This window comes from Squalius cephalus (genome assembly GCF_949319135.1).
Source record: "Squalius cephalus genome assembly, chromosome: 25".
In the NCBI taxonomy this organism is placed as follows: domain Eukaryota; kingdom Metazoa; phylum Chordata; class Actinopteri; order Cypriniformes; family Leuciscidae; genus Squalius; species Squalius cephalus.
Genome location: NC_137146.1, coordinates 27,615,561 through 27,638,052, shown reverse-complemented (window position 1 = coordinate 27,638,052; position 22,492 = coordinate 27,615,561). Strand labels below are relative to the sequence as shown.

Genomic DNA, 22,492 nt, shown 5'->3' with positions numbered 1-22,492 from the left:
AAAATCTGCACATTTTTGAGGGTAAACCCTGCTGTGTTGTCATAAGTAAAACAGCGAGCGCAAAGGAAAACTCTTATGTTTCTGATGGTTGTTTCAGGGCACGTCTGACGGCAGAAACGTCCTCACCGCACTGAAGAAGAGTATGATGGGAGACTTGCTGCCAATCTCATCATATTACCAGCTCTCAGAACTGCGGAGTCAGCAGTACCGCAGAGAAAAAGACAGAAAATGATTAGGACAATATTGTGAATGTGACATTTCTGGTGGTCAGAGACAGTTGAAGGCTAGATGAGCTGTGATTGGCCGTCCTCTCGCTGTAATTAGTGATTTGAAGTTGGAGAAGTGGTTTAAAGTAAGTATTGACGTCTCCCTCGCCCTTTCTCTCTCTCTCTCTCTCTGGCTGTAGAAAGTATGAAGCAAAGCTTACAGGCATTGACGCAACTGCAGCAAAATGATCATAAAGAGGAAATTACCTGCAGGAGATTTCAGCAACACACACACACACATACATTACAGCTACTTACAAAAGTACTTTCGCAGTGGAAATACACTTATAGCGTGACGAATCGCAAACTATTCTAGAAACTGTTCAACTAATATATTTGTTTTAGGTCTGGACTGAACTGAATTAGAAAGAGAGCAAAACAAACACCAATCTCTTTCAATTTCTCGCTGGCGTATGGGCTATTACAGCCTTGCAGCACCTTGTGATGTCATCTTATTTATGGATGTCATTAGGGGAAGGGGAGGGAAAAGGTTGCTATTTAAAAAAAGATTAAGAGCAGGGACAGGGATGAATGTTTGCGGCTCTTTTACGCACTGCAGGTTCTCGCTGTATCATTTAACACACACACACACACACACACACACACACGCACGGTCTGTTCCAGCAGAGGGGACTCGGGACAGTCGGACCGCTGTGCCCGCAGGTGAACTTCTCATACTCTTTAAAAATTAATTATTGAAGTCACAGGGTGAGGAAACAGAAAAAGGGCAACCCGAGTACAGCGAGTCTGCAGTCCACTAAAGTATACGTGTTCAGGAAGAGCTGTGTCATGTGAACTGCATTCTGGGAAAATCCTGCGGATCGTTCTGTGGTCTGTGGGAGTGTTTGTGAATGGACGGCGGAAGAAAGAGCTGATGAGTTTGAAGAGCCTGACAAACACCATCCAACATGAAATGGAGAGTTAAAAAAGAAACGAAGCCATTAAGCATTGTTGACCCCTGCTCCTCTGTCAATAGATGAACGCCACACTGCCAACAGCCGCGCAAGAACATTAGCATTCTCTCCTGCCTCGCCGCGAGCTTTCAACAAGGATTGCAAAGAATGACTAATAGAAATGAACAAAAAGAAACATGACAGAACACAGCAATTTACTCAAATCTTCATGTTGGATCAACAGCTGTGAATGCATGCTCTCTCTCTCTCTCATTCATTCATGCATTCATTCAGTGAAGAAGAATAGACTTTTGGATACATAATGTAATGACATTTTCATGTATTTTGGCTATTTCATTTGCTGTATTTCTAGGCTTCTCTACACAGCAGAGTTAAGGCTGCTCTGTGCCTGCTCAAACTTCGGTGTAAAGACATAATGCTGCATTAAAGCCAGACTGAACTATGCCTGCTATGACCCCCCTCAGCCCCTAGTGTCAAAGTACACACTGAAAAAAAATTGGAGTAGGATTTACTTGAAAAAAGCTAGGAAAGTTTTTTCACTCAGAAAATGCTAGTAAATTTACAAAGTAAAAAGTAAAAACCTAAACATATTTATCATAGCTTTATTTAGAAATCTTTAAGTTAAATTTACTTGGAATATGGAATTAAGTAAACTTTACTTAACCTAGTTAAGTGAAAGTAACAAAGAAAATAAGTAATTTTAACTTGGCTAGTAAAAGGTTGATTAATATCGATTTAGTTGAAATTTCCTTTGCATTACATTTCACTCAAACAATAATATTGAATTATACCAGTCATTTATAGTATGTGCTTTACTTAGATTATCTAAGTAACTTATACTACATCATGTCAGATGTTAAGCCTCATGTGAATGCAAAGACCTCAATACTTGGTAGACAATACACAATGACGGTAACATTTGATGGATCATTTTTGTGTTTGAATGTGTCATTTTGAGCAGAAAATTTACTCGAAATGTCACAAAATGGCGAGTTACTAATCCTGACAACAAAAGCAATGATAAAACAGTGTAAATACAGCTGGAAACCAGTGAAAAATGAACCTCATTAATTATTCAAGGTCCAGTGCATGATGGGAACCCCAGTATCAGAAAAGTTGAGTAATTTTTACTTAATTTTATTGAGTTGATATTTACGCTTTCATTTCTACTCGCTTGAATTAAGTACTGATATGGAATTTACTTAGTTTTTTTAATTCTTGCCTGAACTAACTTTTTCATGTAAATTACTTTGTTTTTTTTTCAGTAGTATTTACTTCACCAAAAAATCATTTTTTACAGTGCAGTTGATATTGCTGTGTAAATGAATTAATACCAAATTTAGGTGTAAAGACACCTTATGCAATCAATGCATATAAATATTTCTAAAAAATTATAATAAAATGATAAACATGAATATTTATGGAACCTTTGAATATAAATATTTCTAATTTACTGAAAAAGGCTCACATTTGTGATTTAGCTTTATATAGTGAATACACATTTCACAAAAAGTATTTTATAAAAAAAAAGGTTATGTAAATGAGATTTAATATATGTTCTCTGAAAACACATCTTAAGACCTACATTTTTCTTCATTTTTAAACTTGAATTTATTTTAACTCTTATATGAATAATGAATTTAATGAATTTATAAAAAAAAAAAAAAGATCTTTACTGAAAAGCAGATACAAATACTGATAAAGAATAGGACATTTGCATTTTTGATAAATAACTGAAATGGCTGTTTGGCCACTGGATCTGGTAGAAGCAGTCGCTTTGTTCCGGCTCAAAGCATGTTTGTATCTGACATGTTGGATTTCTTACTTTGGATGCGTGAACTCGTCCACCAGCGTGACCTTCTCCACCAGGTCTCCTCCGACGCTGCGTACCAGGTCGTAGAAGTCGTTTTCTGTGTAACCTTCGGCCGGCAGCCAAAAAGAGATGTCATTGAAGAGCGGAGGGTACTTACTGAGAGGCTGCGATGGGGAGAAAAACAGAAGAAGAAATCTGTGTTTTGGGACATGTGTAGAGAAGCACAAGGATAAAAATAATGTAAAGGGTGGAAATCAGGATATTAGTGTTTCTGCTTTTGTAAAATGGCAGCAAAAGCAAAAAAAATGTTTCAAATACCCCAATGCTAAATACATAATTTCATTTCAAACACTTCTGCCATGAAATTTTGTTTATTAGCCTGAAATTTACTCACATTTTTATTTTATTTGTAGCTTCTTCCTTTTTTTTTTTTTTAAATAGAGTCACTGGTTTAAATCTTTTAATGGAGTTATGGTGGAGGCAGAGATTCAACTTTTTGCTGGCCAAGATTTAAAAAAAAAATACTGCATTTTTACTTTCCTCTCCAGGAAGAAGCCACTCTTCAGCTTTCTAATCATTTCTAATTACTAAAAATACAATGCATGCAAGAATAAATTGATGTGAAAAGAGATTTTTGACAGTGCTTATTCAAAAACCTCACTTTATTCAGTCACTCAGCACAAAACACACACACGTCTTTTTGAGGACATTCATTGACAATGCAATCTCTAGTTCCTAACCCTAACCATCACAACTAAGTGCCTAACCTGAACCCTAAACCCTAACCCTACCCTTAAAGCTACACTGAGTAATTTTTTTAGTTGATTCTCAGCAAAAAACACTTCTTTCAAAAATATATGTGCTCATTAATGTATATTTACTTCTTTCAAGTAATAAAGTATTCTCGTAAGTTTATAATCTGCCATTGAAAGTACATACGGGTGAGGGGTTCGAATGCCGGTCGCCATGTTGCCCCTCCATCTTGAAACTACATTAGCCAAAGAGGGACATACCTGTAAATTCAAGCTTCGCCTTTCGCGCTTTACACTCAGTGACGCAGAGACGAATGCGAGGGGGAGATTACTCGCGACTGCCGGCAGATTTGAAAGATTGCTGATGGAGGATCACGCCTATTTTCGAGGACATGTAGCAGAGTCGCCAAGGAAGCGAAAGAGAGAATTAAAACGTCAACGCGACAGGCAAATCAGCAAGACCAAAGTCAATACTGGAGTAACTTTTCCCAGATGGAAAGAGCTCATGAGGAGCAAAGATTTTAAAACGGACGCTGAAGTTGCCTGCTTTCTTCTCGACAGGTAATTCAGCCTATTTGTGTAAATTTGAAGTTTTATAGTTGCTTGTCTAACCATAGCATGGTTGTGCATAACGCCAGAACAACCTCTAGTATAACTTGCGTTACTTTTCCTCGCGTCAATGGTGAAAAAGTATTGTTTACCTTGTAACATAAATCTGTACTGCGACGGATCACAGGTGATAGTTTTAAAGGCGCAATTGGACGAAGTCGAACTGGAAGCCATGTTAATCTTGGAATAATACGGCCACCGTAGGAGTTAAAACGCCCTCGAAATTGAAAGGAACAGAAACTAATATTCACTGGGTAGTCATATACAATTTCACCGCTAGATGGGGGGAAATATCACACAGTGTAGCTTTAACCCAATTATAACCTTATCCCTAAAACCAAGTCTTGACCCTCAAACAAGCATTTTTGGTTTTTGAATAAATGAAAAATGTACTAAAAAAAAAAGTAATAAATAGTTGGTGCATCACTATAGCCAACCAAAAACCAGCTTTGTCAGCGTGGAAGACCAAACCAAACCTGCTTAAACCTCAAGGCAACCACAAATCACCTTTTCTTTAGTAACCTATCAACCAACAATGAAAACTACGAATATATTAAATATATTTTTCCCTATAGCAAAAATATGCCCTTGGTCATATCCTAATGTTCTTGATGTGAATGAAAATGCACCATAGAGATCATGTGAGGCTACTAAAGTGTGGACGGTATGCTTGTCTAAAGAAAGCCTGCATTGCACTTCTTGTTTTTGGCTAAGAGTGTGTGTGGAGGCTGTATGTGTGTCATACGGCATGTCTTATTGTGTGCAGTGATTCATTGTGTGTATGTTGTGCATGTTGCTCTCATAGGACACAGCAAAGCACACAAGGGCGGAGGAGAACGCTGACCCCACGGTCATACCTCATTACCAGTGGAAAGAGAGACAGACAGAGAGACAGTCATATATAAACCCAGCAGAGCATCAGGCAAACTGACAAGCAAATCTCTCTCTCTCTCTCATTCTCTGAGTAATGGACAGTGGGCAGAGAGGGAGATGGGCTGAGAAATGACCTACAGCCCGAGAGAGCACAGGTAATCAGTCACACACACACTCCCTGCAGGACGAGCATCAAGCCTGCCTCATGCTACACACACCGCTATAAGAGGACCTGTTCAGTGTCTCAACCTTTAATAAACAAAGGTCACCCAACAATAAAGGACATGTATGAAATACAGAAGGTCATGTTAGGAAAGAAGAGCATTCATGCCTCTGATGTGCTACAGCAATACAGAAAAAAACAAAGAATCAGAAACAAAGAAAAACATGAAAGGTTCAAATACTTTCTCTTGTCCTGGTTTAATGTATATAGACAACTAGAAGTAAACCATCAGGGATTGATTCCCCTTAGAAAGCTTCAACACTGTGGCACTATTGTTTGTTTGAGGGGCTTGGCAACACTGGCTCAGCCAATGGCGTGAGTCGGGGGAGGGGCTGCATGTTTGTCTGACCAATAGCAGATGCGGAGTGTTTCGAAACAAATAACGGCATTTTTTTTTTGCTGAAACTACATTTTTCCTTGAAACTACACGTCACCACTGAATTTGTGAATTTAGTGGCAGTATTTTCAGAGCAGCTTGATTGTCATGGTCTGTGCGCTTGCAGCTATGCTTATGACTGACTATTATGGGATAGCGTACTGCGTGTGTTCATTTGACCCCTAGTATAATAGCAAAGGGAAAAAATACAAGATGGAGAGAGGCGGTGCAGAAAGTGAAGCACAGAATATGAATTTTTACTCAACGGCACAGCAAAACTTACAAAAAAAGAGAAATACACACTGGAAAAAAAAACATTAAACCTGGTTTGAAATCTGCTCAGCTTAGTATAAACTGTATAAGCTTGTATAAACTGGTGGGCTGGCCCTCCATTCATACCTGGCTCCATCATTGGTTTCTCTTCATATACAAGACAATCCTGGGCAAGACACCTCTCTATCTGTCATCTCTTCTATATGCCGCTCATAACACCTATCACACAGGATCAAGTCATTTTAGTGTACTAAAGTTTAGTACCCCCCTACTTCTGCTACCTTTGGACGTAATGCCCTCCGCTTTGCAGCAGTACATGACTGAAACATACTACAAAATACAATGAAACTTACGTTTCTAATCCCAACCTCCACCTTTAAGCAGAACCTCCAAAACAACATAGTTGACTCTTGTTCCTGCTGATAATCCTGAACCATATTTATACACACATACTCAATCACTTTATTTTTATTTTTTCTTTGTTGTCTACCTTTTTTAATTTAATTGCTTGTTCTATGTGTCATGTGTATGACCGTTTCTATTTATTCCTGTAGCCTCTTGGCCAGGTCATGTTTGTAAATGAGAAGTGGTTCTCAAACAGTTTACCTGGATAAATAAAGGTTAAATATAAAAATGTTTTATGTATTGGTGAATGAAACATTTACAATATCTAATCAACATCTAAGACAGAATACTAACAGATAGCCCTGACCCAAACTCACAACGTTGACTACGAGTCTTTTGCAGCGTCTCCTGCAAGGCACCGATTTTTAATAATGCTTTCGTATCACTGATTTGTGTCTCATGTTTTTAACCTCAAACATTTTTTTTTTTGCAATTGGCATTCTACAATTAAACCTGAAGGCCTGTTCACACCAATGATATTGTTCCTCTTGTGTCATTATTGGTATTGCTGTAGCATGGACTCACAGAATTAGAACGATTATTAAAAACTTAAATTGTTATCGGCCCTTATGGTTACTAGGCGAGATCCTTATTTGTGAGAAATGCTGCTAGTCTTACCTGGAAGGTGACAGGCTGATAGATGTCAGACAGGCGGAACTGCTTCAGGAAACGTTCATCATTGCTCCAGAAAAGTCGGATATCTGGGATGCCGAAGAGAACCATGGCCAACCTCTCCAGTCCGAGTCCAAAAGCCCAACCCATCTTATTCCCAGCTCCAGCTGCAGGAAATACCAACATGTACTCCATTTTAGTATTTGTTTCATTGAGTGTGGCATTGTCATGAAAAGACAAATGTTTCAACAAGGATGACTGCGACTAGTCACAACAAATCAACACTAACCCAAAACCTTGACGTTCTTCTGTTGTGTCGCAGCATGAGCTTTCAGCATATAAATATAAAATCCTTTCAAAAGTAAATATATCTTTTGTCCTTGCATTGTGGCTCAGTCAGTGTCACACCTGAATGAATGGCTCATTATGCAGAGTGGGTGGGACATTGTATTCTCAGGTGTAAACCACTCCTCGTTCACGCCCCCCTCGCATATTGGCTTTCCAAGCAAAACCTGTTTTACATCAATTTAAATCAATGCATGGTTTTATGTGAACGATAAAGCAAGACTATTTTCACATAATTGTGAAGAAAAAACTCTAGGCAACGACATCCATTAGTCAAAAGTCTTATTGACACATATTTACTGTGTGTTTTGTGGCCTTATTTCAGAAATTTTAGTTTTTAGTTTTTTCAATAACCATGCATAAACATTATTCTCTCAGAAATGAAAACATGTACATACACGTGGCTCACATATTATGGTAGCCCTGTTTGTGCTTTATAGAGTGAATTTACACCTTTGCCATTAATATCTTTATAAGCAACTGAAAAAAGCACAAATGTCAGGGCATGTCAGAACATCTCAAGGGCCCCAAAAACAGCCCAGACCCCAGAGGGTTAAGTCAACATGAAATCAGAACCTCAAATCTCAAGGAACGTTTCTGATGTGCACGATTCATCAGTTCATGTTATCCCAAATAAAGACTAAAATATTTGCTCCATAATCTTTCATGAAAAAGTAATAACTTGCTCCTCTTTTTTGCCCTCTCCAACAACAGTGCAATAGATTTTGATAATGCATAATTTCACAAGCCAATCATTACCCAACTACTTTGTTTCAATAGGAAATATGTCAGATTAAAGAGGCCTCATTACGCCCTTTTTCAAAGTCTTGATTTTGTTTTTGAGTTCTAATAGAATAGGTTTTCAAGCTTGAATGTTCAAAAACACATTATTTTCCCCATATTCTCCATTGATGCAGCTCGTCTCTTCCCAGTCTGTAACGCTCTGGGGTGCGTTCCCCAAAAGCATCGTTAGCCAACTATGGTCGCAAGTTCCATCATTATCAGCAGTTCAATGAGTCAGTGTTTCCCGAAACCATCGATCCAACGAACATTCGCAAACAGCATCGCAAAGATGTGTGTTTGGAACTAAGCAGTTTCTTGTTTGCATGACATGTGGACTCAAATAATCCTTATCTTGAGCAAAATAAGCAAGCTGACATTCAGTAGAATCTGTATCTTTTATTTAGAAAACATACAAATGTCATTTACGTCTTTTAGTTTGTCAAGAGATTTAAAGTGTCGTTTTTGAAGAGTGCGCATGCGTGAGCCTACGATTGAATCTGGAAATAAAGCAAAATATTCCTCAGATTCCATGTCTGTAATTTATAGCAAAACACCTAGCATTAATTCGATCACAAACAGATTCATTAAAAGTAGTTATTACTCCACTACGTGCGTGACATCATTAACCAACGTGGTTGGATGACCAATGTTCGACAATACGGTTTCAGGAAACAGACGTGACAAGCTAGTGGATTTCTTCAACGTTGCATCGTACTATGGTAGTGAAGAAGCGAGTTACGTCACTGTACGGGAAATGCACCGCTGTTTAGTTCTTGTCTCTATGAAGCCCCTCCTTCTGAAAAGCACACTGTGCTCTGATTGGTCGGCTGGAGCAGTGTGTTGTGATCAGTCAAGTGCTTGGAGCGTGTTTGGGAAATGTCCTGCTCTTTACCATAACCGCCAGTTTCAACACACTACTAACTACCTCAACCAGGCCCGCCCCTTTATTCTGCGTATTCATTATTTAAATGAGGAATATTGTGACATGTTTGGTCCCAAAAAAAACATTGTAACTTTGCAGACACTTTTCATTCTCAAACAGCAACATTACACACAAAAGAAAGCTGAAAATGTGAAAAAAGTAAAAAATGTCTGAATAGGTAAAATGTGTTGCTAATGGCACATCAACTCAAGTGACAGCATTAAATTAATCTGTTTTATGATCCACAGGTAGAGGAATAACTAACTTGACATATCCCGTTGATTGACAGTCAGCGACAAGGCTGTGCGGCTCTCGGCAAGTCAACGTTGGAAATAGTGCTGCTATTTCTGATGTGATTATACTCATTACGAATTTTTATTTGCTTTGCAACCCTGTGTGACCTATGATGAGTGGAGGAGTGAGCAAACAGATTTTTTTTCCCCCAGACTTTCCAAGCCTTTCACTCTCTCTCAAGCCACTGTTTAACCCAGTGAAGCATTCCTTCAGATGCGAAGGAAATGTGTTTTATATGTTAATGAAGGGAATGCTCAGGGGTCAAAATGCTCAGCCAGATGGGACAGAGATCGGAATAAATCTAACCCTCAGACGTACAAATCAATCAAGAGAGACATTAACGATTCCGATCTCTCTCAAGACCACGGAATACATTTTTTTTTTCAAATACTCATTTTACTAATTGCAAAAAAATAATATGAGTATGAAACTTTTTAATTGTCTCCAAGCTTGAATAAGCATGACTTGAACGGGACATTGAATTTGATTTTAATACATGATGTATCTAAAGAAAATGCAAGTGGTGTTTGCCCAAGAAAAAAGTGAATGCAATGTAGTGTTGCATTTGCAAAGTAAGACTTTGGTGAATATGTCTGAATTTTGGATATCACCCCTATGAAAACATAATTATTAACATCCATTGCTAAAGTGTCAGGAATTGCAAAGCTAAAGCGAATTTGAAAAGCGATTTCAACTAATAACAAATGTTTCTTTGGGAACACTTTATTTCGACGGTCCACTTCAGACATTCTGTTGACTATAAGTAACTTTGCAACTACATGTCAACTAACTCTCATTAGAGTATAAGTAGACTGTCTGATTAATATCTGATAACACTTTATTTTGATGGTCCACCAAGGCCTCGTTTACACTGTAGTGAAATGTGACCCAATTCCGATTTTTTGCTCATATGTGACACAGATCCGATGTGTTCTATGACAGTGTAAACAGGAAAAAAACGCATGCATTCGGATATTTCGAGATCGGTTTCAGGCCTCATTCATATGTGGAAATAAATCGGATATGTGCCAATGCGACTGTCATGTAAACAGGCAGATCGGATTTTCTGAGGCATTAGGCAACGTCTCCGTGGTTAAATGACGAGAGAAACCCCGACGCGCTTCTGCAAAGGGACGGACGACCCGACGAAAGGTTGTGTCGCTAGGAGAGGAATGTGAACAAACGTTGACACAACATATTGTTGTACACAACAAAATTTCAGACCCACTGCTCCTCGTTAAAGCCAATATTTAAACACAATATGCTCCCAACAGTCCTGAGATCTCTCTCACACACAATAACTAAAGCTTATGCGCAATGATGGCATTTTTCGTCCTCCTTCGCCTCAAAATCATGGTGATGTTTGGCGAACTTCGCATATATCGCAGAGCTAGCATCAAGCATTTCGCGTCCGCCCATCTGTGCAAGAGAATTTAACCCTTTAAGCATGCGCGATGTTTCAGATAGTATGGCAAGTGTAAACACATGAATCGGATATGGGTCACAGTTGAAAGAACGTGTAAACGGACGGTCAAAAAAATCAGATAAAGGTAACAAATCAGAATTGGGCATCAAGACCTGCAGTGTAAACGAGGCCCAACAGATATTCTACTGACTATAAGTAACTTGGCAACTACAAGTCAACTTATTCTACTAACCCGAACCCTAACACCTAACCATAACCTAACGGTCTACTACAGTCCACTAATACTCTAATGAGAGTTAGTTGACATGTTGGAAAGTCACTTATAGTTAGTAGAATGTCTAAAGTGGACTATCGAAATAAAGTGGAACCGTTTCTTTATCAGCAAATCAGAATCATAAGGATCATATGATGCTGAATATTCAGCTTTGCTCACAGAAATCAATTACATTTAAAATAGAAAAGGAATAATTTTATAATATTACTGTTTTTACTCTTACAATTCTTACTAACCCCAAGTTTTTGAGTCTACAGGATTTTGTGTGCATTTCATGAAAAAGCCTGCTGCACAATTTGAGGTATCATTCATGTCCGCAACATGTTGTTAGCAATAGTCACGGTGACGCCTGCCTTCGCAAGCGGCTCTAATTACACGGATGATGATGTAGATGAAGGAAGACTCCACTGCAGTTTCTCCGGCGCTGAGCCCTGGATTGATGGTCGGGCTGATTGCTATCACTCGTCTGTCAGTGGAAATCACGAGCACATCCAGGGAGATAAAAGAGAGGTGTAAAGCGTTGTGACACGGCTAAGAGTGAAGCGGAGGCTAAGCTGACGGGCGCCAACACACACACACACACACACACACACACACACAGTGAACGCCAGAGACGTCAGCCAGAAGCTGGCGTGAATCTCAGCTGTCACCAATGACCTCAGACGAATGCCACAGCCTTGCATATTCCCTCCCTCTTTGAGTCTATGAGGTCCATTGCACTCGTAGCCAATCGGAGCCAAGGGTGTGTGTGTGTGTGTGAGGGGACGTGGAGCGTGGGCTGCGTTTGACGCCATTCACCTCGTGATGACATCAGCGGGGCTTGGCAGCTTTGACTCACAGCTTGACGCCTCTTTGCTTTCCCCTCCCTGCCAATCTCACTCATTCGGTCTCCTACAAGCCTCCAATGCTCACTCAAGTCTCCTGTTGTCTCCCTGTATTCCGCACTTTATGTGATGGCGTGGTGACTCCGATCTTCAACCAGATGGAACGGGATAATATTCTGATTGTCCAATCCAATCTGACTTCAGACCTGCTGCCTGAATCATAATCATACACTGTTCGTTCGTTGGCCAGAGGAGAACTTGGGCCAGATTCTCCCAAGGTCTTTTTCTCCATTCTGTCACCCGATGGAGTTTTGGTTATTTGCCACTGTCGCCTTTTTCGCCTTTGTTGCCATTGGCTTTTGGCTTGCTTAGTTGGGGACATTAAATTTAACATTTAATTTAATATTCAACAATAATATTGATCTGCCTGTTTTGACACCATTATGAGAACTGAACTGAGCTGGAAGATGACATCACTGTTTTCTCCAGAGCGGCTATATATATAAATGAACTAAATTAATAATTTTTTTACAACAAAAATGAAACATCATTGAACTTACTTAAGCTGGACTGTGACACTATTTTCTTCTGAAAACAAACTTTGTTGCATTATTTTCCTGTTATCTCTGTAAAGCTGCTTTGAAACAATCTGTATTGTAAAAAGCGCTATATAAATAAACGTGACTTGACTTGACTTTATGTCCTTTCATCATCCCCGACCCAACATGTACCATTTTTCAGCCACTTTCTATCAGTTTTCTCTTGCTGCTTCTACTTCTTCACTTGATTCTTTAGTCTCTCAACACCTCTCTTGTGTCTTTTCCTCTGGTGTTGATGTAGAGTTTCACTAGTCGGCCCTCACCAGAAACACGCCGGCTGTTTTCAGCATTAATAATCATGTTTGACAACAAGCTGAACTGTAAAACAGCCGTTGACATGCTGGTCTAGCTTTGTTTAAGATGGCTGTGCTTACAGGCTTTGGCTGGGGTCATATTATTTTATTCCCCCCTAAGGTCTACTTGCTTATTAAAGTTTAAAAAACATTTTTTTTCTAAACCATTTCCCTCTTTCTCTCTGACTCTTGTAATCAGTTAAATTGGGAGTTTGAAAATGGGGATCCTCAATCTGGAGGTGATTCTGGTACTCTATGCACATATATTTGGTAGAACATAAATTTGGTAGAAACCAAACCAAACCAATCCAGCAAGAAAAAATAAAATAAAATAATTTTTATTTCAAAGATCTCAGGAGCTAATTTAAATATACATTCTTTATTGATAACTTACAGATTTATATGGTCACAAGTCTTTGATTTCTATCTAGTTGCATTGATGTAAAACAAAGTAAAGGCCCTTATACTGTATTTAACGACAATACATCAAATATAACTTACAGCAAGCGTCATGTACCACTTTGACCTCCACAGAAATTACACCAACCAAGTAATGTTAAGCCATGTAAGTTGTTTAGTAATCATTGGCTGTGGTTTGAAATGTTTGAGGTAAAACAAGGTCAAAGTGGTTTAAAATGTGTAACGTATCTCTAGATTAATGTGTGGGCAAACTTTGTGTCTTTATCATTGAAGAAAAACTGCTTGGATCACGTTATTGAAACGCTTTCAGAGTTCTACAATAGACAGTGACTGTCATATGATTGTTTTCTGTAGCATACTCCAAATATACTGTAATTAACTCCAAAATGAATATGTCATGCCAAACATGCTAGGGTAGCGTTGTAGCAGATGTCCACAGAGTTCAAAGCATTGGTGAATGTTGATGCAAGTCATGTGAAAGAACCAAAAGAAATGGAAAATGTGAGACTTGTGTGGCTTTTAGTGCATGTCTGTCAGCTTTGAGGTCATCTAATATGCTAAAAAAAAAATAATAATAATAATAAAATAAACCACTGACTCAGATTATCAAATAGCAAATTATGGTTCATGACTATGATAGTAAATGGAAATGTAAAAATGGCACAAGCACTTTGATGAAAATAGCCCTTCACCTTTAGCATTTGCTAGTTGGCTAAAAATGTCACATTTAATATATATATATATTCCTAGTATAAAAAAATACTCTTGACATTTTACCCCTGCCCTGTGTTTGAAAAAAGAAAAGTTCATTTCAGAGGACTGACTTTCTTTGATGACCGTTTTATAATCCTCTCTGGAGTATTTTGACTTTTTCACACATCTGTTTGTTTTAATCCTTCTTTCCACTTCAGTAATCACAGAGCAAATGCTTTTAATCATTAACCCGGCGAACAAGCAACACTATTTATCTATTGCTGCCAAGCCAGACAGACCAAACAGAAGAGGAGAGCTTTAAAAACGAAGACTCTCCGCTGGTAATGAAGGAGTCTCAATTTAGAGATTGGATTAAAATACTCTAAAAATAAACCGATCTTGTCTTCTCGTTTTTTGCCACTGTACGCTAATTGGCTAATACTCTCCACTTGTTTGAGCATAAATTTCACAGAAAGCATAAGACAATATGATATACAAACAAGTTATATGTGTTATAACAAGTGGTCAGCATGCACGCTTATATTTTGAAACCCATTAGTATCACACTGAGAGAAAGAAAAACAGATTAGAAAACATAATCATCAGGCATGTCACTTAAATTACCATTACAAGAAAACAGACACCTGCAGTCCATACTAACAGAGAGCCTCATTTATTCTGTTATGAACACAAAATTACATTTGCATAGTGAAATTAAAATGGATTTTGCAGGGGGAATATTGGCTCACGCAGCTCCTTACTGAACCATTATCATATATTTGCACTATAGGTTATTAAGTACTGTAGTCGGCTTTGTAATTAAGTGCTTTTGTTACTGCGTGTCGATACAGGGAGTGTTAAACATTAGTTGAGGATGAAAGGGTTTAAAGCTGTTGGAAATTAAACTTTTAGCAGGCTAAAAAGGTGGAAAGTACACTTTACACTGTATCACTTGGATTCTGGCAAAAACCAGTAGTATTGTAACCGTATAGTTTCAAACAAAACACCAACAATTATACTCTGGAGTACAATTTTAACATTCATTATTATTATCTGTCCCAGGGTTTTTTTTTTTTTTTTTTTTTAAAGTATGTTACTGTGGTAAAGATATATTTGATTTATGATTTATTTATTTATTTAAGTGTCAAACACCATGGTGCCCAGCCCTCATGGGCTTATTAGACACTACAATAATAATTTCACAATTATCTCCAGATAGCCACGTGATGTAACACAGAACCCAACATAACATCACTAAACCACTAAGAATAAATGCCCATACAATTAGAGATGACTTCTCACGTGGGATACAAAATACTTTGCCTCAAGTACCAGGCCTTTTCTATAAATTTTACCAAAGCAAAAACATCATTTTCAAACAACCAGCACAAAATCTCCCCCTCATCTTTCCAAAATATATCAGGATATTTTAACTGGATTAATTCAAAAAGAGAGTTCCTTAAGTCACAGTATAAAGGACGATAAAAAACAAAATGAAGTTCATCTTCCACAACCTGGAGATCACAAAATTCACACAAACGTAAATGTTCAGGTATACCTTTAAATCGACCCACTTCCACTGCCAGAGGTAAGGTACTAGTTCTCAATTGAGCACAGATGGACCTCTGCCTTCTCTTTAAATTAAGGAAAATATAAGGTTCTGTAACATAATCATTCTTAAACTGAACATAATTTCTAAGTTTTGGCTTCTTCCATATATCCTGTTTCCATTGATCTTCATATTTACTTAACAATCTTTGTCTGACAACATCTATATTACATTGGAGATTATTTTGGTACATTATATACAAGTCAGACGCAGACAATATCGTTGAAACCTCTCCAGACCATGGGTGATGCTTTGCTCTGTCCCAGTTAAAAATTTTCCTAGTTAGCCTTTCCTCTGGCAGGCTAACAAGACGGTTCCACAAACGCACCATTTCACACCTTTGTTTCACAATACATGGATCCCAACCTGCATCCCCATTAACAGCTACCTTTGCTGCATATTTATGGACACCAAGAAAACACCTTAAAGCACGATTTTGAACAGAATTACAGTCAAAAACCTCTTCAAAACCCCAAACACCTGTAGCATAAAACAAAACTGAGTCAACCAAAGATTTATACAGTTGTGTAAATGTAGAAAAACCAAGATCTGTACATAATTTCATTTTACTCAACACAGAACCTAATGCTCTTCCAGCAGACTCTGCTAGTATTTTCCTTCCCTCTGTAAACTTCATATTTTCATCAAAAACAAAGCCAAGATATTTGTAATAACAAGTATACTTTAAGGACACAGGGCCAAACTGAAATGTATAAATACTCTGTAATTCACTTTTTTTCCTAAAATGAACAACTTGTGTTTTTTCGCTATTAATAGTAAGACGCCATTTACTACACCATAAACTCATAATATTCAACATATTTTGTAAATTCACTTCATTTTCGGCTATCAAAACAATGTCATCTGCATAAAGCAGAATACTTAGGTTCATGTCCTCAATTGGCACACCAAAATTACCCTGCTTAATTTCTTGAGCTAAATCATTTATATAAAGAACAAATAAGGAAGGGGAGAGTAAGTCTCCCTGCTTCACTCCAAAAGGTGTTGGGAACCAATCCGTTCTTAAATTATTTATTTGTACACAAGCAATAGAATCTTTGTAAAGTGCTTTTATAGCATTGTAGAATTTTCCATTGATACCAAATGAAAGTAATTTAAACAACAAAAGGTCTCGGTTAACACAATCAAACGCCTTTTTGAAGTCAACAAAGCAGGCAAAGGTACTTTTACCCCTATCCAAACGAGCTCTCACCACAGAGGATAACACATAAATATGATCAATACAGGCCCTGTTTTTCCTAAAACCATTCTGTTCATCTACCAACCCTCCATAAACCTCCAAAAAAGTATTAAGTCTATTGTTAAGGACTCCTGAGTAAATTTTATAGACTGTACTAATCAAACTAATCCCTCTATAATTCAACGGGACTCTTGGGTCATCTTTTATAGATTTCGGGATGGGTTTGATAGTTGATCTATTCCACTCAGATGGAATAATACCATTTTGAAAACATATGTGACACAAACAATGTAGGACATTACACAAGTTAGGGGTAAAGATATAAATATAAATGAATAAATAATAATACTAATCTAAATAAATAAATATATTAATTGTATGAATAACATACATTTAACCCTTTATTTTAATGTGTCTCTTTTGCATTGTAATTGCACAAATAATCCTATGTAATATTAATTAACAACATATACTTACTGCAGGTTTAGGGTTAGAGTTAGCTTTTGGTTTAGTTAATTTTGTATAATGTACTGTCATAACGTGTTACCTACCTACCAACCAACCAACATACTGTACTTGCCAACCAACCTACTTACCAACCAACCAACCTACTTACCAACCAACCAACCTACTTACCAACCTACTTACTAACCTACTTACCAACCAACCAACCAACCAACCAACCTACTTACCAACCAACCTACTTACCAACCTACTTACCAACCAACCAACCAACCTACTTACCAACCTACTTACCAACCAACCAACCAACCAACCAACCAACCAACCAACTTACCAACCAACCAACCAACCTACTTACCAACCAACCAACCAACCAACCAACCAACCAACCAACCAACCAACCAACCAACCAACCAACCAACCAACCAACCAACCAACCTACTTACCAACCTACTTACCAACCAACCAACCTACTTACCAACCTACTTACCAACCAACCAACCGACCAACCAACCAACCAACCAACCAACTTACCAGCCTACCAACCAACCTACTTACCAACCTACCAACCAACCTACTTACCAACCAACTTACCAACCTACTTACCAACCTACCAACCAACCTACTTACCAACCTACTTACCAGCCTACCAACCAACCTACTTACCAACCTACTTACCAGCCTACCAACCAACCTACTTACCAACCTACCAACCAACCTACTTACCAACCTACCAACCAACCTACTTACCAACCTACTTACCAACCTACCAACCAACCTACATACCAGCCTACAAACAAACCTACTTACCAACCTACCAACCAACCTACTTACCAACCTACTTACCAACCAACTTACCAACCTACTTACCAACCTACCAACCAACCTACTTACCAACCTACCAACCAACCTACTTACCAACCTACTTACCAGCCTACCAACCAACCTACTTACCAACCTACCAACCAACCTACTTACCAACCTACCAATCAACCTACTTACCAACCTACCAACCAACCTACTTACCAACCTACTTACCAACCTACCAACCAACCTACTTACCAACCTACCAACCAACCTACATACCAGCCTACAAACAAACCTACTTACCAACCTACCAACCAACTAACTAATCAAGCAAGCAAGTTTTATATCATGCCTTATCAGACCTAATATTAATTAACAACATATGCTTACTGCAGGTTTCGGGTTAGAGTTAGCTTTTGGTTTAATTTTGTACAATGTACTGTCATAACGTGTTACCTACCTAACCTACCTTTATCTTTATCATTTAACCCCTGGACTTAAATAAATATTTTGTTTAATATATTTTTAGACCCTGATCCCTTTCTTTTGTTACTTCCTTGAGTCAGAATGTAACAATATGAACAATGATATGAACAATATGCGCTGAACAAATCAACCTGGAGCATCGCTGGCCAGAAACCCAGAGATGAAGAAAAGGGATGGCGCTTCCATGCATTATTGAATGGTCTAACAATATGATTGAGGGCAAATAACTTTTGTAGCGCTTGTTTTATTCATACAGATGATGAGAGGCAATTGGCCCTTTCCTGTGTCTTGGAGTATGATAGCTTTTGCTGAGAAGAAATGGTTATGGGAAAAGCCCAGAGGAGGCTGGAGGGGTGGAGAGGCCACGGACACAGCATCAGGATCTCCCCAGTCTCAGGGTCAGCCTGCCTTGTAATGAAAGCGCCAGTGACGTGTGACACAGAATACAAAAATGACCGCCTAGACGACCAGAATGAAAAGCAGGACTTCTGTGTGACGGTCAAAGCATTTACCAACAGGTCTTCAGAATGTTAGACCACAACTGATTTGAATCAGCATTATTATATTATCACTGAGATACTTACAATTATAGTTTTTATCAATACTTTGAATTCGTTTTTATTTTTATATACATTGTGTATAATGATGAATGAAACTGCATGTTTAGACATTATTAATTATTAATTAATTAAACCTAAGTAAATTGGTGAAAAAAAAAATCAGTTAGACCAACATAAGAAATTTAGTTTGACAAAGTTAAATTATACAAAGTATAACTAAATTGATGCAACTAAACTGAAACTTAACTTTAAGTTTAATTTCATTTGAATAAACTAAATTCAATTGTGTGTAAGAAAACTTGCTTCAATTAAATCAAGTAAGGGTAATAAATTAATTTTATGAGTGATAACAAGCAGCTTTGAGCCTAAATGAACAAACAAGTTCAAACAAGACGGACATTAATGGGACAGTCATATCACTTATTACACAGCTTTTCACAACATAAATAAAGACTGGGATATGAAATATTGATCTGAGAAGAAACCTTGCCTGTTTATTATCTTACAATCCATTACAGTGAACAAATTTATTCTAGCAACAAGAAGAACACCAACAATATTACTGTAGTCCTAGCATTAATACTGAAGTTCTTTGGTTTCATTTTACAGTAAATACAGTCAATAACTGCGGCTGCATTTAAATGAAATGAGAGAGAGCATGTCTATCCGCGGTGTGATATGAGAGACATGAATGAAGCTTAAATATCTGGATGAGTGTCATTATACAGCATTGCTATTAACAATAGTCACGCTCAGCAAATAACTGACCTCGGAATGTCACAACTGACCAATAAGAATCAAGCATTTCATATAATTTCAATCACAACACACTGGTCCAGCCGACCAATCAGAGCACAGTGTGCTTTTCAGAAGGAGGGGCTTCATAGAGACAGGAACTATGGGGTGCGTTTCCCAAAATCATCGTTAGCCAACTATGGTTGTAAGTTCTGTCGTTATCAGCAGTTCAACGAGTCTGTGTTTCCCGAAACCATCGTTTTAACGAACATTCGCAAACAGCATCGCAAAGTTGTGTGTTTGGAACGGCAGCTCTCGACCTGTGGTTAGAAGCAGTTTCTTCTTTGCATGACATGTGGACTCAATAAATCCTTATCTTGAGCAAAATAAGCAAGCTGACATTCAGTACAATCTGTATTCTTTATTTAGAATACATACAAATGTCATTTACGTCTTTTAGTTTGTCAAGAGATTTAAAGCATCGTTTTTGAAGAGTGCGCATGTGTGAACGTGCTCTACTATGTAAGAACGAGCCTATGATTGAATCTGGAAATAAAGCAAAATAACTGAGATAAATGAGAATTCATGATTCCATGTCCGTAATTTATAGCAAAACATCTAATTCGATCTCAAACAGATTCATTAAAATAAGTTATTACTCCACCACCTGTGTGACATCATTATTCAACGTGGTTGAATGACCAATGTTCGACAATACGGTTTCGGGAAACAGTCGTGACTAGCTAGTTGATTTCTTCAATGATGCATCGTACTATGGTAGTAAAGCAGCGAGTTACGTCGTTGTATGGAGAACAAGGCCCCTTTAAAAAAAATCAAAAAAATCAAAAAATCTATTAGTGCTGCTAATTCAATGTAATTTTTTCTTTGCTTGTGATGCTCAAGGTGCTGTTTTCTAAATGCCATGGTCTTTTTGACTAGGACTAAACTTGGGATAATCTAAACAGTGAACCTCTAAGAATTAACAAATTATCCAATTAGCATTTGGTGCTCAACGCCATTTAATCTGCTCAGAAATCCTCTGAACTCAAACATTGACCTCTGCTAAAATCTTGTCTGACAGCGTCCTCATTTATCTCCATCTTATTTCGCTGTCCTCTGGAGCCTTTTTTGTTGTGCCATGCTCATTTTGTCCTCTACTTAGAGGACGATGACAACCAAGTTCCTTTTATAAACCGCAGCAGCAAGTACAGCTAATTATTCATGAGAGGTTGACAATGTGGCTTAACCTCCTCTAAACGCTGGATAAAAACTAAGCCATGTCAAGTTCCACTTTCGCTAAAACTTCCTCTGTTTGGCTCACGCTGCCATTTGCATTTAATCCTCTTCAAATTAAAGGTTGTTTTTGGCATTGTGTGCGTGGTTAGCGCTTTGATACACGCGGCTAGTTCTTTGCATGGCATTGCATGGTATTAAAAAGTGTGCAACCTGTCATAAAGAAGGGCTTTTCATTTTCAAAACATTTAATAAACAGTTGCACCTCTGTGAGATGGCAACCGAAACCTCATATGGATAAACAGATATGTTAGCATGCTTGGTTCATTTACCAACTTATTACATCTCAATTAGTGTGTCTTGGCTATGCGGGGATGATTGCTCTGTCTGGCTGCACTCTGGTCCCAGCGCACCAGATGCCTGGGGACATGAAACCCCAACACTCACATTGACATTTTCATTCTCACTTCTGTCTTAGAGCTCCACACAGTTACTCTCTATCTTGCAAACGCTGAGAAAGAGAGCAGCAAACCAGCCAAATTTAGACCAGGTCACGTCTTGGTCACGACCTGATCAACCGGTTCACTTTAAGCAGGTGAAAATTCCTGCTAAAGCAGCATGATACATATTGCATGAGACGGGAAAAACGAACATGGATAGAGAATATGCGGTATGTTATACAACAACATTGTTGAATTTTTGATGCTGATTGCTTGGCACATGTTCCAGAGGTGTTGATTAATTTTCTACAAATGGGACTTTTCATGAAGAGGCTACAGAAAGGACCTGGAAATCTTTAGAAAACTAATCAATTTCATGAATGCAGTTCCTAACCTTCAGATGTTGATAATCAACCTCAGGAGGTCACACTAAATATTATGATTTTTTTTTTGTTTAAATTTTGTTTATTTTCCAATAGTGGTTTGCCATTTTTGCACATTTGTTACTAAAATCTAAATACTAAATATATGTCTAAATACAGCTCAAACTCCGAGTTATTGGCAATTAAAGGGTTAATTCAAGTCAGGTCAAGTCACCTTCATTTATATAGCGCATTTTTACAATACATGAATGAATGAATGAGGCACTTATATAGATTACAATACAGATTTTATACAGATTGTTTCAAAGCAGTGATATTAGGAAAATAATGCAACAAAGATAGTTTTGGCTGTATAGCAGCTCTAGAAGAAAGTCATTGTCCAGTTTAAGTAAGTTTTTAACTGATTAATTTTCGTTGTAAAAATCATTAGTTGTAAAAAACAGAATACTTTTAATGCGTTCTGGCTGTTCATTTACTTGACAACGGCGCTTTTGTGGCCTGAGAACACAAACTATGAAGTAGGTTTCAAAATGCAGGTTTTTGAAAATGAGTTTTGAAAGCGATACCGTTATCATTTCCATGTTAAC

The 22,492-nt window shown here is 37.9% G+C and overlaps 1 protein-coding gene across 2 annotated transcripts in view; it reads right to left on the bottom strand.

Annotated features, from left to right (window-relative positions):
- fars2 (phenylalanyl-tRNA synthetase 2, mitochondrial) overlaps positions 1–22,492 on the bottom strand; it is a 154,219-nt gene that overhangs the window by 54,305 nt on the left and 77,422 nt on the right. For both annotated transcript variants that reach the window (XM_079863721.1, XM_079863720.1), the window contains 2 exons: positions 7,123–7,283; positions 3,006–3,157 (listed from right to left, as the gene is read on the bottom strand). In XM_079863721.1, coding sequence (XP_079719847.1) covers positions 3,006–3,157; positions 7,123–7,283 — 313 coding nt within the window. The remainder of the gene's footprint in view (positions 1–3,005; positions 3,158–7,122; positions 7,284–22,492) is intronic.